At 35.4% G+C, this 19,486-nt stretch overlaps 1 protein-coding gene across 7 annotated transcripts in view; it reads right to left on the bottom strand.

Moving 5' to 3' along the window:
- Positions 1-19,486, bottom strand: part of FER (FER tyrosine kinase) — a 457,408-nt gene that overhangs the window by 165,165 nt on the left and 272,757 nt on the right. For 6 of the 7 annotated variants that reach the window (XM_073888931.1, XM_025866872.2, XM_073888926.1 and 3 more), the window contains one exon: positions 1,727-1,783. The exons of the other annotated variant lie outside the window; for it this stretch is intronic. In XM_073888931.1, coding sequence (XP_073745032.1) covers positions 1,727-1,783 — 57 coding nt within the window. The remainder of the gene's footprint in view (positions 1-1,726; positions 1,784-19,486) is intronic. 7 annotated transcript variants of the gene reach the window in all.

The following is a 19,486-nucleotide window of genomic DNA, read 5'->3' as shown; positions in this document are numbered from 1 at the left end:
ATCCCTCCAAGTTTTTATACAAAAGTAAAAAATTTTGATAAAGCGTACCCAGATCTCCCTATTAAAAATCCCAACCCTGGCCAACAGCACCTCCCAACCTCCCTATATTTTTCACAGGACTTAGTCCTCTAATGTTATAAAACATCTATTTATTGTTTATTATTTATCGATCTTCCCCTGCTAGATAGAATATAAGCTCCATAAGGGCAAAGATATTTGTCTCCTTTGTTGGCTGATGTATCCCGAGTGTCTAGAAGAGAGCCTGGCACTAAGGAGACATTCCATAAACATTTCAGGAGTGAATAAAGTATTTCTTGAATACCAAATATATTATCAAATACAGTCTAATTATATATTGCTGAATAAAAAAGTTAACAGTTCCTATCTCAATCTGCTATTACTACTCAATTCCAAAGTCTGTCAGTATAGAAACCATGACTGACTAATTCTTTTTTCCTCATGCACTCTCAAGGAGTATACTGTAAATATTTATTAAGATTAGGTAATGAAAACATTGAATCATAAATCAGTTTATACTCAAAATATTAGCTGAAATTAAGCTATACAGTGTCTCTAAAGTTGCAGTCTTATTAAAAATGATTAAATTTATTTAAAATGACCTCATGTTACTGTCATTGAGAAAATATTATTCGTTGAAATAGCTCTAGTAAGGATCTAAAGATTAAAATCCCTCCTAACGTACCATATCTCACATACTAAACTAAACATAAAAATAATTGAAATACTTCTCTGAAAACTTTTTTCTTGGTACTAAAAAAGCAGTCTTCCCCTACACATTCTATTTCAGTAAGTGGTATATTTTATAATTTTTTTAGTTTATTTTCATGGAAATTTTATGTCTTTGTAATAATTTTTGGCCCAATTACTGCTACTGAGTTACTGACCTAAAGTAATGGAAAGAATTCCATTCCATTCCATTCCATTCAATTCAAACTTTCAAACAGAAACATCAATTAAGTGACGTTAATATTTACCCACTGGGACTCAATCATAGATCAGCAATCAATAAATTTGCAAATAGTCCACTTGATTAATGATCAAATGTCTATTATTATTATTGAACATAACATACATTCATATGCCCTATGAGTTGGAATAAACTTCAAACTAGATTAGAAAAAAAGACTTTTGTCATATATAAGCTGCCTTCTCTGACCACTACCAGACCTACCTATAAAATGAATCTTTATACTGAAACCCGTCTTAACCACATAGTTGTTAGACTGAAATAATGCATCCAGTGTTGTTACATATTGTGATTCTATACACAATCCTGAAATCTCAGAGAGCAGTATGCCATTTTTTCTGAGTTATCCTGTATAACCAGAAACAAACGGATATGACTATTAGGTGTTTAAACTTCTATTACCCCACAAGCTCTTTCCCATCTCTGATCACTAGTTTTGGTTTTACCACACCATGAGGACTAAACTCATTGCGGTTTAAGTCTTTCCAGAAGAAAACAGACATATACTATTTTAAAAACCAAGAATCATCCTTAAACTTTTCACAGATTTTACCTATCTTTTTCACTGAACACTGCTGTATTTGCAGCAGATGTGGTATTGTGTTCACCTGGGTTCATGTGGGAATGTGCCTTGCTGTGTGCTGGAACGTAAGAAAGGCTCTGGAGAAAATAAAGAAATCTGTAGAGTGAACAGTCACTGTAAAGACTTTTGGTTATTTAATTCAGCTGACTACATACCTTGCCCAGTAATTCTCCCAATGTGACATCTTCGTGATTGAGAACCCATTTCTTATCCTAGGGCAAAGAAAAAGAACAACCTTTTTAGCCCAAGCAAGAGTGCATTTCCTGTAAGATCCATCTGAGGCAGTAGCCAAAAGAACTAGGGGGTATTTCATTCAGACCATTAAATCAACAGCACTCTCACAAGTTGTAACTTCAAGAGATTATGAAACAGATTTAAGAAATGTTACTAAACAATAGGATTTTAAAATCTACATTACAGCTAACTTCTATCAGAAATCTCAGCCTTCAAAATGATAGTGTCCTTTTAACTAGAACACAGCATGCCCTTTCCTCCCACCATAAGGTTTGGCTATGCTTTAATTTGTCATTTCACAACATTGTGTCCTAAGTACATGAGGGAATATCATTGTACAAGGCAAAATGTTCAATTCCCACTTGAGCATCTCAGATAACATTACTAAGAGCTAATTTTTCCACGTGTAAACTGGCCACGAGTTATAGCTGTCTATGACACTCACTACATGTAGTTCCTCATCTTTTACAAGTACTTTCTTGTAGTATAATAAAGCAGCAAGTATCAATTACAATATCACTAGGATACACAAGATTAGTAATGCAAACATGCCATTATAAAAGAGCATCCTATTATCCGATCTCAAGAACTAACTACTACATAGGGAATATTTTATCATCTAAAAATCTCAGCTAGGAAACTACACAATACTGTAAGGTTAAAAAGGCACATGATTTTTTTTTTAAAGAAAAAGGAACAAGTAATGAAGCAAGAAAGAAGGAGAGAGAGGAAGAAATGAAGGAAAAGAGGGAAGGAAAAACAGGGGCATGGGAGAAAAGAGAGAAGAAAAAGGAAGTCCTGGGGTGATATTTTCTTCATAACTTGTTTTTTTTATTAAGTGTTAAAGTGTAGTATTCCCCCATTATACAGACTGAAAACTAATGTGATCTACACAATGAGTCATAATAAGTAATCACATATCTTAAAGTAAAAATCCACCCTATCTTTAGTTTAAAAATATTCTGGACAGCCATTTGAAGCACTTTACCTTCTGGAACACCATAAAACAAACATGCCCACCACCCTCTGCTAGGTCAACAAAGAGAACAACATTGACTTTTTTCAGTAACAATTTACATGTATAGTCTTTCAATCTAAATATAAAGCTAGAGCCATAAAGGACCTGAAAGAAAACAAGAGAACAGCTTCATGATCAAGAGAGTAAGCAAAGATTTTTTAGAACACAAAAAGCACTAACTATAAAAGAAACACTTGGAATTCATCAAAATTATAAACATTTGTTCTTCTAAGGGCCATCATTTGAAAAATGAAACAGCAAACTACATCTGAGAAAACATTTCTGCATTACATCTATCTAACAAATAATTGAGTGTAGAGAATTCATACCTCAGTAAAAAGTTGAGAAACAACCGAATTTTAAGAAATTGGGTAAAAATCTACAAAAGCCAAATTATGTGAACATGGCTGATAAATGGATAAATTAGATAGATAAATAAATAAGTGATATATGAATAAATGTTTATGTGATATATCTCAGACAGACAGACACACACACACACACACACACTAAAGGACATTCTCTACTAGAAGGAATAAAGGAAGAAAAAAACGGTGAAAATTTGAGTAAATATAATAGACTCTTCTTCTCTTGCATTCTTTAAAATATGCTCGACAAATAGAAAAGAGAGGTATAAAACTTTTTGATGAGTTTTTCAATTGACTTAGATGCAATACATATGAAAAGTACAAGGAGGGAAAGGTATACAGATCCATACTGTAATAAAGTTTCTGCATCCCACTTGAAGTGTTAGAGCGTTAGGGTACTGACTTTTTGTAAACGGTGAAAAGTTAAATGTTTTTGATAGTTCCTAGAGCAACCACTAAAAAAAAAGGCACAAAGCTACATAATCAAAAATACAAGAGAAAAAAATGTAATGGCATAGTAAAGTGTTCAAATAACTCATAAGAAGGTAAGAAAGGGGAAAAAGGGAAACAAAAATCAGAACAAAATATAAAATGGTAGTCCTAAATCCAAACATACCAATACCATACATTAGACATAAATTATCTAAATATACCATTTAAAAGACAAATTTTTAAAAAGAATATTAAAAAGGAGTCAACTATATGCTTTCTTAAGAAACTCACTATAACTTTAATGATATATCTCAAAAGGATAGAAATAGATATAAAATGCAAACATAAATCGTAAGAAAGCTAGAACACCTAGTAATGTCAGACAAAGTAAATACACAGCTAAAAAAATTACCATGGATAGAGGAAAGCCACATAATAATAAAAATGTCAATTACCAAGAAAATGCCATTATCCTAAAAGTCTATGCTTCAACCACCAATACTTCAGAATGAAGGAAAAATGGACAGAATTACAAGAACAATTTCACAATTATAGTTGGAGATTTCAAAACTCCTCTCCCAGTAAAAGACAGAAGAGAGAAAATCAGCAAAGATATAAAGCAACTGAATAATACCATCAACCAAGTGGATAAAACTGATATTTATAATAAAACTCCACTCAACAGCAGAATAAAACCCTCTTTGCAAATGCATAAGGAAAATACACCCAACTAAATCATATCATAAACCTGGATCATGGAACATATCTTAACAAATGTAAAAGAAATGAGGTCATACAAGTTATGTTCTCTGACAACAAAATTTAACAGAAATCAATGACAAAGTTAACAGAACGTTTCCAAATACTTGGAAATTAAACAGCACACTTTTCAATAATTATGGGTGAAAGAAAAAGTCTTAAGCAATTCTAATTTACAGCTAAGTAAGCTAAACTAATTAGATGACTAAGGTAAGCTTAACAAATTTAGTTTACAGAATGTTTAGTTTACATTTGGGTTTTCTATCTTATGTTGCTTAATATTTGGTGTGAGTATTGTTTATACTGACCTCATCCTAAACCTCTTATGTACTATTCTGGAATATATACCTGTGCATCCACTATCTCTAGTTTAAGATTTATGACATAATATGCATCTGGAATTCACCCTCATTTTTAAGAAAGGAGCTGTTTTATCTCTGGGAAGAACCAAATACCTCAATGTGCTCTAGCGGTAATATCCATAGTATCCATATTTTTTAAGCTTAATACTACTAACATCAAATAGCTTTCAATTCCCCCCCCAAAAAATACATCAGAATGCACCTGTTATTTCTAAATAGATGACTTAAGACTTAACATACATGAACTAAAAATTACAATGACAAGTCTTGTTAGAAAAGTATTTCAATGTTTCATTAAAAATCTTTCAAGGGTAGTACTTTCTAAACACTGAATTGTTTAAGTACTCAAAGACACTTGAAAGTTGCCTAATATTCTCATTAGTTCTATTTTCTTAGGTATGATGGAATTTTACAATATCTTCAAGTATATGAAAAGTCAAATTTTCTGTGAATGTGAAAAATATTTATAAATCACACTTTTAGGAAAAGTGCTAATAATTTAAGAAAATAACGAGTTTTTACTCAAAATCAGTTATAAGAAATCAAGTCAACTAGTCAGAGTTATTTTTCATGGTTTACACAAAAATTTCAGAGTGATAAGAAGAATAAAAGTTTAAATAAAGCAAAAAATATTAGGAAGTTCCTAACAGTTAATCTAATCTTTGCACCATATCCTACAGCAGAATATCATTAAAATTCTATTTGCTAAGTCAAACCTTGTTTCTTATTTCTCAGAAAAACTTCTGGCTTTCAAAAATTAATTAGTAAATATGGACAAAAGGTAGAAGGAGATGCTGAAATGTAAAGAAGCACTATTGATTAAAAAGTTTCACAAAGTGAATTATAGGGTAAGAATTTTCTGAAACACAATGAGGTTGCAATTTATAACCAAGTCATCAGGTAATTTCCAAATCCATTGCTTATATTAGAGTGAATCTTTACATATCAATTTTTCATACAATGAAACATATTACAATTAATATTATCATAGACAAAGGATATTTACTCAGTTTATATTGGTATAATATAAACCTGAAAGTTTATTCAATAGATTCATTATAGCTTACAACTTCAAACTTCATCCATGCTAGCCCCATAATTGCAAAAATTAACTGACTTGAGATTCATCTTGTTTTCTTTTCCTTTCCTGAAAGGGACTGGAAACAAATGGTGAACTGAAGAGTGAAAACCAGAAATACACACCTGAGACCCTATTCAAAGCTAGTTTGCCACTACCATAGCAATAAGACAATAAAATGTAAATATGCTCTTTTGGAGGAAAGCTTGACTCCTGAAGAGAGCAGTCACGAGGTCTGGTCTAGCTCATAGTGTATACAAATGAGCTCATTCTACTCAAAGAGACTATTAGGAAAGATTTTTCCAGGACTCACTTGGGGCACTGTGTAATACAACAAGAAGATAAGAAACAGCCTGGAATATACCACACAATGCCAACTTACTAAAAGAAAGCCAAAACAGTGAAATAGAATGCTGGATAAAGAATGGAAGCTGAGAGTCCACTCAGAGCCTATAGCACCAAATATATCCTATTGTATACATACATATACTAAGTTATGTTAGAAATTCAAAAATAAGTGAATTCAAAGATAAACTAAATACAGTCCTTATTCTCAAGGACTTTAATATAAACATACTGAAAGTAGAGTCTGAGAGAAAAATAGTATGAGGTATGTGTGGTCAATATAAAGAAGATGGGTAAAAAAAAGGCTTCACAGAACAGGTGGAAAGATTTCCCAAATTTCCCAAAATAACTCTGCCTTAGCCTTCTACAAGCTACTAAATAAAACAATAAAGCTCTTGCTTTAGGCAGTCAAAAGTCATATGTAGTATTCATGGGGGAAAAAAAAAACCCCTATGCTACTTTGCAGTGTTCTCCAAAAGGAGAAAATAAAGTTAAATTAAAGCTGTTTTGGGTAGAAAAATGAGAGACAGTGGGGTGTGTATATCTGTACATGAGTGGAGCACAGAGGTTGGGCAGAAATACCCATGTTTCTATTACCTATGATTGATGATTGTCATCATCTACCAATACCAGCCTTCTTCTCTCCAGGCTCTCCTCAAACTAAAGGTTTTTTCTAGTTCCTTTCCAACAAATTTTCTCCCAGTCTACCATGCCAGTAGTCTCTGCATTGGGTTCAAAGCCACCCCCCCCCCTTTTTTTAGAGAGGGATAAAGAAAGAAAAAGGTAGTGGGGAGGGAAAGAGAGGACCTTAAGCAGGCTCCACACCCAGTGCAGAGCCCAATGTGGGGCTTGATCTCACAACCCTGACATCATGACCTGAGCCAAAATCAAGAGTCCGATGCTTAACCGACGGCTCCGCCCTTCCCAAGCCACCACTTCTATGGAACTCAATGTTACAACTACACTGGAGGGGAAAAGATGCAAGGCTGGGAAGGAATATAGTCCTGGAATTTTAAGATACAACTCCCAAAGCATATGTGTATATTCCACTAGACCCTTTTAAATGGTGGTTAAGATTCATACATTTGATACATTACTGATAATCACTGCTAGCACTGCTTCTCTAGGAGAGCATATTTCAAAAAAGTGAAATAGAGATAAACTTTTAGAGTACACTGTTCAAAATGTTATTTAAAATGTCATATGAGAAATATAGCAGATAATAAAGACTCAGAAAAAAGAAGCCATATTTTGCTAGAGAAGTCACAAAAAGGTTCACAAAAGATGTAGAATTTGAGATAACCGTGACCATGAATATAATTCTGATACACTAAAATGAGAAAATACGTGCAGCAAAAGCATAGAAAGAAGTGGGAATTTTCTAGAGAGTAAATACACCATTATGATAAAAGAAATCTTAAAGGGGTTGGGGCGCCTGGGTGGCTCAGTTGTTAAGCATCTGCCTTCGGCTCAGGTCATGATCCCAGAGTCCTGGGGATCGAGCCCCGCATCGGGCTCCCCGCTCTGCGGGGAGCCTGCTTCTCCCTCTCCCACTCCCCCTGCTTGTGTTCCCTCTCTCGCTGTGTCTCTCTCTGTCAAATAAATAAATAAAATCTTAAAAAAAAAAAAGAAATCTTAAAGGGGAACCGTATTGGATGAAAAATTGGATGAAAAACTAAAAATATACATTCTGACCAAACCATGGTGTTTTAAATGCCAAGCCATCTAGTATTCACTTAATCTCATAACCAGGAATCTGTAAACTTCTTTTAATTGTGTAACCCATTGGGCGCCTCGGTGGCTCAGTTGGTTGAGCGACTGCCTTCAGCTCAGGTCATGATCCTGGAGTCCCAGGATCGAGTCCCGCATCGGGCTCCCTGCTCAGCAGGGAGTCTGCTTCTCCCTCTGACCCTCTCCCCTCTCATGCTCTCTCTCTATCTCATTCTCTCTCAAATAAATAAATAAAATCTTTAAAGAAAAACTGTGTAACCCATTAATTATTTTTTAAATGTGAGCATTTGCTCTACTATACCAATATATAATATATATAATACAGCATTCTCAAAAAGGAAATTAAAATGCTATGGCTACTGGACAAATTGGTGTAAATACAATTCTTCCTGCTCCTTTCCACTAAGTACAACTATAAACCATGGAGATAATGTGAGGGACAATGAAAAGAACTTTGAAAGGTGGTGAGGGAAGTGAATTGCTTTGGGATCCCAGGAATGGGGGGAACACAGCAGGGTGTGTTAAGTCTCATCTACACACCAGAAGGAGGCCTAACTCTCAATCCAGCAATAGAAGGCAGTCCAGGTAAACCCATTCTTCTGGAACAAAAGGCAGTCCTCCCCAATACCAGGTAAACTCAGCACCAACAGCAGGTGGATGGATTAGGAGGCCTGCTCACAGTAAATTGCCAGAAGAAATGCTCTCTTTTCCTCTGGTCCTGAGACTCCACTGCCTTGTGAAAGAATACTGGAGTGGCCCAGAAGCACTAGCAAGACAGACCTGAGCACAAGCAGCCAAACCTGGAAAGTCTCTTTGTTCCTATGGAAGTGTTATATGTTCTACCCCCACCAAGAAATACCAAAGTGGCGGTGCTGTACTTCCAAGGAAAATTCCACCACAAAAAGTAGCCCAGCCTGCAAGGCCTTCTTTGTCCCCATAGACCTAAGACTTCTAGCTCCTGCCCAGATACAGGCAGCTGAGGATGCTGACATAGAGAATCCCACAAGCACCCAGCCCAGACTGCACTGTATTCCCTACAGGCAGGGAAATACTGACAAGCGAAGCACCAAACAGCTTATGTATGTGCCTGACACCCTCTTCTCCCACAGGGAAACATCTGGCAGCCCAACCTCCCGAAACTCCTTCCATCCCAACACAACACTAAATGAGCAAGTGGGAACCAGATAAACCAGCAAACCAAAATAACACCACAAAGACTCTGAAAATTAAACCATCACTGAAACCACAGTTCAGAAGAATAGGCCAGGATCTGCATGTTAAACCTAAAGTATGTGACTGCCTGCAAAAATACAAGATTTAAGTAGGACCCAGAGTCTCCTAACAAAATAGATGAAATGCCCAGGGTACAATAAAAAATCCTCCATCACACCAATATATAAGAAAATTACAGCTTGAATGAGAAAAGACAGTCCACTAACACCAACATATAAAAGGATCAGATGTAGTAAATTTGTTAAGGATTTTAAAGCAGCCATAACCAATTGTAACCAATCATAAATTCTCTTGTAACAAATGGAAACATAGATTATCTCAGCAACAAAAATAGAAGTTATAAAGGAAAAACAAATGTAAATATTAAAAAGTGACAAAAATAAACTCACTGAGTAGGCTCAATAGTAAAGTGAAAAAAAAAAAAACAGAACATAATGAACTTGAGGGCAGATCAGCAGAATTTACTCAATTTAAACAAAGAGACAATAAGTTGGAAAAAAATTAACAGAGCTTCAGGGACCTGTGGGACAACTGGAAAAGATCAAATATTTGTGCCATCAGAGTTCCAAAAGGAGAGGACAAAGAGTGGGATTAAAAGACTATTCAAAGAAATAATGTCTGAAAACTTCCCAAATTTGGTTAAGAGATATAAACCTACAAATTCAAGAAGCTGAAAGAAACTTACCTACGATAAACCCAAAGAAATTCAAGCTAAGGCATATCATAATTAAACTTTTGAAAATTAAAAAGCTTGAAAGCAGCTAGAAAAATAAAACACTACCTACAGGGCAACACCCATTTGAAGAGAAGACATTTCTCCTCTGAAACCATGAAGTTCAGAACAAAGTGGCACGGTGTTTTTTAAGTGTTAAAAAAAAAAACAAAAAAAAAAAAAAACTGTCAACTGCCACCGAGTGTGGCAAAACTATCTTTTAAGGATGAAAGGAACCTACAGACATTCTCAGATGAAGCAATACTCAAGGGACGTAGTCAACAATAAACCTAAAAAGACTTGTAGTATTTTCTTCCTACACCTCCATGAATAGTTCTGTATATCCCAGACACTCCAATGGCGCAGACTGAGGCAGACAGTCAGAAGGTTAATCAGGGCAGGAGAGACATAATAAAAGTGGTTTGTAGGACAACTGTACTTTGTTTAACTTTCACAACTCTTTATGAGGGAAGAGTTTACATAGCAAGTCAGTTTCAGTGGATTCCTGATTATCTCCAAGGTCACGGTGATGAGCCTTAGCTAAACTACTGGAATGTTCAAAAAGTTACTGAGTAATGTTAGCCCGTATGCCCAAAGTGGCCACCATGATAAACACGTTGTCAGCATGTTTAAGGCAAACATAAAGAGTCCTGCTGTGCACTTGGTACCTGTTTTGGGGTCCTCGACAGGGCTGTTCATGTGGGAGGTGTGTGATCAGCTACCTTTAAAAACTCTGGACTCCAACACTCAAAGAGGATTTCCTGACAATGACATATCACAAATGACCCTGCAGTCTGTAGGTGGAAAGGAGGACACGAACATATATAATTGCGGCATAAGTAAGGCACGTAAGCGTGTGTCTGAGCTCTCCTTTTCTGTTCCTGTTGTTCTTGCATATGTCCTTTGCTGGGATAAATCTTAGCCTTGAGTAGAATTTTAGATTAAGTTATAGGACTCTTTCCAGTGAATCCGTGAACTATCAGGTGGTAGTGGGACTATTAAGGTACTAAGAGAGGGATTACTGAGGTAGCAAATGACAGAAACTGTGTTTGAACCTACATCTTTCTGATTCTAAAGGCTGTGTCCTTTCTAACAGATTACACGGACTCCCACTGCCTCCCAAATTAGACTAATTTAAAACAATGCCTACTATTCAGAGATGGACTATCATGCAATTAATAGTTTTAATTAACTGAAACATAATGGGTCATACCTTCTATTTCAAGTTTCAAGTTCTGGTCCTAAAAAGATTTGAATGTGGTTGATGTACTTTGTTTTCAGCAAACAAGTGCTATGTAAATCAATTCTGGATTGCTCTTCATTCACTGGTTTTACTAGATTATAATCCAATTTAAAGCTTTACATTTTGCACATTCACAATTTTGGCATCAAAAACATAGTACAATAAAACTTTCAAGTTGTAATCAAGTAAAATGGCTTTATATAAATAGCTGGCAGAGTTATAAATCAATTTTGTATAATCTTTATATAATTTACAACCTAAAAAAAGGAACTCCCACTTTAGTCTCCAGACCACTAATTGGCACTAGATATTATATGACAAATATTCCATCCATTTTCCTATAATGACTCTGTACCAGTTGTTCTATAAGATTTAAGGAAATCTTTTAAAAAGCAATCAATGAAATTAAGCCGTTATTGTAACACTTCCCACTTTAATGAAAACACTGTTCTTATAAATCCTCCATCTTTGCACATGAATAGGTATAACAGTAGGCGTGAACCAGAAAAATCACTGGAAATAAAACCTAATTACAGCTTTAAAAGTTAAAACCTAAATCGTAGAATTACTTTGGCCTCACAAGAGTAGCTATTTAAAATGAAGTGAACAAAGTACCAAATAGGCCATTTCTCCTTTGTTCACCTGCTGAAGACAAGGATCCACAGTCTGCCTGGGCTGCAGGGGACTAATGGCACTTCCTGGTGCCCTGCCACGGGGTGCAGATGGTCATTATTATGCAAACCAGTCCCTGCCAAATCTCTCTGGGATGGCTGTACATTTCTTTCTAAAAGAAGGTATCCTTTTAAAGGGCTTTATAGACATACAGGGACATACTTAAAATTAGATCTCAAACAGGTAAGTCAGAGTAATTAGTGTGATGCCAATTAATGTTTCATTTTGATTTCTGTTTAGTTCTCTACAAAGAAAGCCCACCTACAGAAGATCCTTATAATACTGCAGAAGGATATTATTCTATCCCTATAGTGATGATGAATTATATTTTAATGCAACATTTTCACTTTTCAGTTTGTTTTGATAATTCTGCCTTAAGCAAATACAGAACAACTCACTAATACTTCAACCTATTTCCTAGCATTAGCCAAAGTAATGCAGGTACATCTTGTGAATTTAGTTACCAGAAATAGTTGAAATATAAAGCTTTATCCACACCATGGTCAAAAGGATGGGAGTAATCATCCAATGTAATAGTTTTTTGTTTTTTTTTTAAGGCAAACATTTAAATACAGACTTTAAAAATTTTTCACTCTCAGGATTTAACACCTAAAGTAGATGGATTTCTGAATATACTGACATGACATTTCAGAGCTTTTATTTTGAAGCCACAAGCCCAACATATCATCTTAGAATAATTAACAAAATGTCACAATACAGAACATAAAATGATTGTCAGGGTCTAATTTTTCTACTATTCATACTGAGAAATAATTCGTATCTCTACTTTTCTTTCATACACAAGTTTTCAGTCTGCTTCATTACCTGCTTAGCCTGCTAAGCACATTTGTTCCACTTTAAATCTCAGCCAAAGCTTATTTTTAGAGTCCAAGGATTACTCAGAATGTGTTCAGCTTTGTCATTGAAATTAGAGTATGGGTTATGTTAGAGTAAAACTCCTTATTGACAAATATGCAAAGTTGCCTGAATGTATGGAGTCCATTTAAGAAGCAACTGAATATTTGTTTAAATGCTCTATAAATAAATAACCCAAAAGTTGTTTCCCCCAGAATGATTTTTATTTATGAAAGACTTACATTATTACCTTAGAAAATATTTCACTACATGTGCAAGTTACATGAAATAGTTTTTTTATGTGTATCATATACTTTTATCCTGTCTTTCTAGAGAGACTTTTATTTTTTAAAATTCATGTCTATTCAACTTCTTTACTTATACTGTAAACTTTTATCTACCAGTATACTATTATGGGGGAAAAAAGGCTGTACAACTCTCAGTACATATACTAATTTCCTAATTCATTTTCATTCATCTTGACTTCAGAAAATGTCATTTTTTCTGACTAAAATTCTCAGTTTATACCCTCCCAAAGGAAGAAGTGCAGCTGGCCTAAGTGAAAAAAATGCCGATACAGACCCTTTCCAGGTTCTGGAAACTGAGTAACTGAAAATAATCAACTAGAAAAATATGCAGTTTCAACTTAGTCTATCAAACTCCTATAAGAAATAACTTACTATTCATCTGTAAATACTATTTACATTTATCCTTTTTGCCAATGGAATTAAGTTTAACAAACAATGTGAGAGGCATAAAAATTCATTAAGATTAGAGCAAAGTACAGATTATGCTCTCAGGAGTTTATTATCCAGTGAGAATAGGAGAAGGAAAATTAGGGAGTACCTTTATGACTACAGAACACAAAAGATGAGACTTCTAGGCTTTTAAGTTTTAGGATCTATCCTTGCTCCTCCCTACCCCCCACCGCCCACACTTTGGCCATTAAGTAGATAAGGTCTCTGTCAGACTCAGAAAAAAAAAAAAAAAAGAAATGGAGGACAAGTAACAAGCAACACCACATAAATACAAAGAATTATAATAGTATGCACGATGATATGCCAGCACATCAGACAACCTAGAAGAAATGGATAAATTCCTAGAAACATACCATCTGCCAAAACTGTATTAGGAAGAAATAGAAAATTTGAATAAACCTGTTACTAGTAAGGACACTGAATTGATAATCAAAAAACTCCTAACCAACAAGTCTAAGACCACATGGTGTCACAAATGAATTCTACGAAGCATTTAAAAAGAGGATTAATACTGATTCTTGTCAGACTATTCCAAAAAAAAAAAAAAATAGAGGAGGAAAACTTCCAAATTCCTTCTACAAAAAAGATGAGGTGTCTATCAGGTGGGTTTGGATTTCTTTCCATTGGCTAACTAGAAATGAGACAGGTCTTTGAGTTCAAGTGGGTCAGGGCCTTGCTCATAGGGACCTCTCTCCACCCTGTATGTGTGGTAGCAACCTCGTAAGAAAAAGGTATGCAAGAAGCAACACTTGTCTTTCCTCAAGGCATACATGGTGTGGTCCTTTTGCAGGGTCAGCGGATTTACCTCTGGAACCTGACTGGCAAAAAGCTACGGAGTGGCAGTGAGGACAAATCCATGGGATTTGTCAGAAACTTCCTCGGTATCTCTGATGGCTAAGGAAACAGATCTTTGGCAACGCAGCATGAGCCTTCTGTGCTACCTAATGGCTAAGAGGAGGCTGTGGAGTCAAACTGCTTGGGCTTTAAATACAGCTGTGGATTTTCATCAACTTTGCCTCTTTGAGCCTCAGTTTTCTTATCTGCAAAATTAAGATAAAAACAGTTGTTGCCATATATTGGTGGTTCTTTTCTTTTCTTTTCTTTTAAATTCATTTAACAGAGAGAGAGCACAAGTAGGCAGAACTGCAGAAGGAGAAGCAGGCTCCCCACTGAGCTGGGAGCCCAATGCGGGGCTCGATCCCAGGACCCTGGGATCATGACCTGAACTGAAGGCAGGCACTTAACCAACTGAGCCACCCAGGTGCCCCTATATTGGTGGTTCTACTTATTAAACGAAATTTTTATAAAGTGTTCAGCAAAGTACCTAACACACTGTAAGTGCTCACTAAACATTAAGCATGCTGGATTCTTATCCATGAACCCTCAAACCTTTGGCAGGAATCCATCCCAAGCACCCTGTCATTCCTTTTAAGGAAGTTATGATCCTGCTCAAATTATTCCTCCCTTTCTGCTTTCAACAAATATTTACTGAATATCTATTCAGTAACAGGCATTGTGCTAGGCGTTGGCTGAAGAAGGGGAAAGAAGCAAAGCCCCTCTTCTTGAGGGCAGGAAAAAAATAAAAACAAGTTTGCAAATTACAAAACAAAACAAAACAAAACACACACCACAAATACTGAGACAAAATAAAAGTGGAGGTAACCATTCAGATAGATTGGCATTTAAGCAGAGACCGAAACCAGGTGAAGACACAGGAAAGAATATACCAGATAGAGGAGCTGGAACAAAGGCTCCAAGATATGGAAAGAGGGTGTTAAGTTCAAGAAGCAGAGTCCATATTCATCCCTGAGTTCCAGACTTGAATATATGATTACCTACTTGATGTCTCTATTTGAATGTCTAAAAGTATCTCAAACTAATTATTTTCATAATAGAACACTCTATTCCTACCTCCACCAAAAAAATGTATTCCTCTCATAGAATTTTCCATTTCAGTAACTATTATTCATCCAGTTTCTCAAACCAAAAATCTTCAGAGTCATCCTATACATCCAAGCTGCATCTGTATGTCCCACTAATAACCACCTGTTGGTCACCCTTCAGGTAATCTACCCTGAGAAAATGGACCTGAGTTAGAGGTCTTTTCTCTGCCTCATTCCCCATACACAATCCATCAGGAAATGTTGGATTTACTTCCAACAGATAACACATCTACTTTCTGTTCCTCTCTACTCCCACCACTCAAGACAAGCAACATTATTTCTCCCCTAGACCCTTATAAAAGCCTTGATTTTTTTCTATCCTCCCCTCACATATATTCTGAATGCATGAGGAGAGTTTTAAGTGATTTTTAATGTGATTAAGAACCTGTCATTCCTCTTATTAAAATCCTCCAATAGTGTCTCATTCGTCTTAGATTAAACGCAAACTCTTTTCAACAGCATACTAGGGCATGATCTTGTTCCTACAAATCTCTATTCTCACTCTCTCCTTCGAGGGTCTTTTTGTTCTTTATACAGACTGAGCCTTTGGTTATCACTGATTTTGAACCTCTGTATATTTGTACTACAAAGTCACTTTATCTGGAACTTATTTCTGTAAGTTCTTTCATAGATGACCCATTTTCATGCTCCAGGTCTTTGTCAAATTTTATCTCCTCAAACTTTACCTGACCATCCTATCTAAAATGGACTTCCAAAGTCTTTATTTATATATTTATATTTTAGATCATGAACATTTGTGGGGCCTAGTATCACATGTCTAAACATGTAAAATTATTTATCAAGTTCAACTGTTAAATAAGGTTGTATCTGTACTTGGACAAAGATACCTCCCTAACAACCTGGAAAGTCAAATATTCACTTCTGCAGAGTTCTGCCCTATAACATGGCAGCACAGTGAAAGTCTATTCCAGGCCTCACACTCTAAGCCTGCCCTTTTCTCTTCCCACTCATGATACCATCACACTCAAAGAGTCTAACATGTGTATGCCTATGCACACCCCATCCTGTACATACAAGGTGCATCTGTATATCCCGCTAATAACCCCCTGTTGGCCACACTTCAGGTAGTCTCCCTGAGAAAAATGGACCTGAGTCAGAAGTCTGGGCAGACCATGGAAGTGGGCTGAGGGTTGCTGGGACAAGGAAGCTGAAGTCCCAGAGACTCTGAGGAGCAATATGCCAGGGGCTGCAACTCCTCAACTAGTGGAGTGCCAAAGTGGAATCACAGCGGGAGCTATGTGAACTCTTTTGTGTCTAAGGATGACATCACTTCACTTATTTTCTTTTTGGCTTTATTTTCTATAATTATTGCTTAACTTTTTTTTTCCTTTTCTGTATCTCCTCCCTCTAGAAGGTAAGCTACACACTCAGAGGGGTTTGTCTGTCCTGCAGTGTCTGATACATACACAGTAGGTATTTAATAAATACCTACTGGGTCCTACTTCTTATAGTTATATAACATGGAAATACAACAACCAGCTTACTTTATAACATGGGATATATGTTGTTTATCCAAAAGCCTCAGTGATTTCATAAAATAATAAGATAAATACTGAGAATCTTTCATTTTAAACTAAAGGCTAGTAGTTAAGAATTAGGCAATAAGAAAGCTTATGTTTAGAAGAAAATATTCTAATATATTCTATATTCAGCATATTGAAAATCTGCTTCTAGCAAATCAGAACTTAGCAAATGTTAGAATACTAAATATGAAAGCCAATCAAATTGTATCTCCTCAGAGAAACTTTACCTAACTACAAATTCCTTGTTCAAGATTAAAAGATCTATGAAGATTCCTCAGCAGAGGATCTGATATTACAATCCTTGATATCACTCCTATTAAGGTCCAAGAAAACTTAAAAAGACATATAGTTAGTCAAAATTTAAATTTTACAGTGCTCCTGCATATCTGCTAAAAAACTAAGTCATTGGTCTTTTTGAATCTGATTATGTGGTGAAATATTCTGGCATGTGTAATAACAGATGTATTAAGCAGCTACATTGAAATTATTATGTGAAGCAGAAACACTTAGAATAACTTGCATTTAAAGAAAAATAAAGATCAAATAGTTCCTTAGCTCTCAGTTACAGGTATCCCAATAACATGCTGGTCTTCATACTTGAAGGTACTAAAACCTTCATTTTATTTAAGTATCAAATCAAAGAGGATCTTAACATATTCTGAAACCAAACCATGGGTTTCTAAGAAAGGAAGGAAATACCAAAACTCTTGAGCCAATTATAGTTCACCACAATGACTCAACTATTAAGATAAACAAAAGGAATTAGTTCCAGTAAAAAGGCTTCTTGTTTGGCAAAGTGGCTGAAAACCAATTCTGAGATATCTTTATATTCTTTATGAAAGCCAGAATCCAATTTCTACTTTTAAAATTCTGGTGGCACAAAGTCATAATAAAGCAGAGCAAGAAAACTAATTCTGAGTCAAAAATCCACAAGGGTATAGCTGAATAAAACAATCTTTCTTATAGGTCAAGGTGTCTATCCAGGAACGATTTCCAGCAAGCCCACTTTAGCAACCCAAAAGCTCCTCCAAGTCATAAAGGAATAAACTGTAATCTACATGTATTTATAAAACTGATTTTCCCCCCTTATTCCCCAAATTAGTAATTTGATGTAATATTTCCCTATTATATAACAAAGACTGAAAGAATGTTGGCTTATTTCTCTTTTAAGCTGGTCTTTGAAAGATCTATATACAGGAATTTTGAACTTATTTTTACAATTGAGACCAGAGACACTATCAAATTTATGCTATATTACATATGGCTATAAAGCAGTATTACTTAAGCACAATTTCAAAATAATCTTATTCCACTAATACTGATTTTGCCCAAAACAACTTTAGAAACCCATTTTAAAAAACTGCCTTCAGAAATTAAGAACATTTCCAGGGCATCTGGGTGGCTCAGTAGGTTAAGCATCTACCTTCAGCTCAGGTCATGATCTCAGGGTCCTAGGATTGAGCCCGGCTGAGGGGGGAGCCTGCTTCTCCCTCTTCTCCCCTCCCAACTTGTGCTCGCTCGCTCTCTCTCTCGCACTCTCTTTTTCTCTAATAAAATCTTAAAAAAAAAAAAAGAAATTAAGAACATTTCCAATAACAGATTATCAACCTATACAAACAGGTTAACTTGCATAGGGTCAATCATTAATAGTCAAATCTGGTGGATGTAGTAGGCAGTCAAACTTGGCAAACAACAACTGGACTGCAAAGTAATAAGATCTATTTTATGTCAATTGAAAAGTTATCCTGAAGCCAATTCCAAAAGAATTAAAATTTTAATTTCTAGGAAAATACAGCATTGTTAATTTTTTTCCCTCTAAAATGATCTTTTTTCATTAATTGAAATGTAGTTGACACACAGGTTACCTTAGTTTCAGGTGTGCAATGTATCTCCAAGATGATCTTAATAATAAGTGTATATCATTATCATCAGTATTGAGATTGGTCTTAATAATCTACAGAAGTAGACTTATGACTTATTTCTTCCCTGGGATCACAGGGAAGAATACCAGAAGAAATGAATGCCATCCATCAGACCTCCTTGTAAAGTTCTAAGTAGAAAGTTTTTCAAAAGTTAGCTTGCATCAGAATCATCTGGAGAACTTTGCAAAACAAGATTGATGGCTCCCACCATCTCTGATTTACTATGTCTGGTACAGGGCCCAAGAATTTGCATTTCTAATGAGTTTCCAGGTGATACTGATGCTGCTGATCTACAATCACATTATGACATTATTATTACTAATAGTTTGGTCTTACTTAGGTCCTCCCTGGTAACTTCTATTTGTATAGTATTTTAGCAGGATATATCTGGTTTTTATTAAAAATAAACCTGTAATTTGAGGATGTATGAGGGCAAGGCTAGTTGGAGAAAAGTAAGTAGTCACATAAAAGAGTTTTTCTATGAAATTAATGAACCATAGAATGAAGAGTCCCCAAACCAAGTGGAATATGTTGTCTGGAACTTGTCTGTTAATCTAAAACCAAAACTTATCCAAATGTGAAGAAAGGAACATTTTTTGAAGCTGTATAGGATGAATTCAAGACCCTTAATACTAATTTGTGCGAGTTTCTGCTTATATCTTTTAAATTTTAATAGTTTGATGTTGTATAATAGTGATCATTTGCA

The sequence above is a fragment of the Callorhinus ursinus genome, unplaced genomic scaffold (assembly GCF_003265705.2).
Source record: "Callorhinus ursinus isolate GAN/ISIS: 27379988/994484 unplaced genomic scaffold, GSC_fseal_2.0 scaffold3, whole genome shotgun sequence".
In the NCBI taxonomy this organism is placed as follows: Eukaryota; Metazoa; Chordata; class Mammalia; order Carnivora; family Otariidae; genus Callorhinus; species Callorhinus ursinus.
The sequence above is the reverse complement of the archived record's forward strand: the minus strand, read 5'-3'. Positions and strand labels throughout refer to the sequence as shown.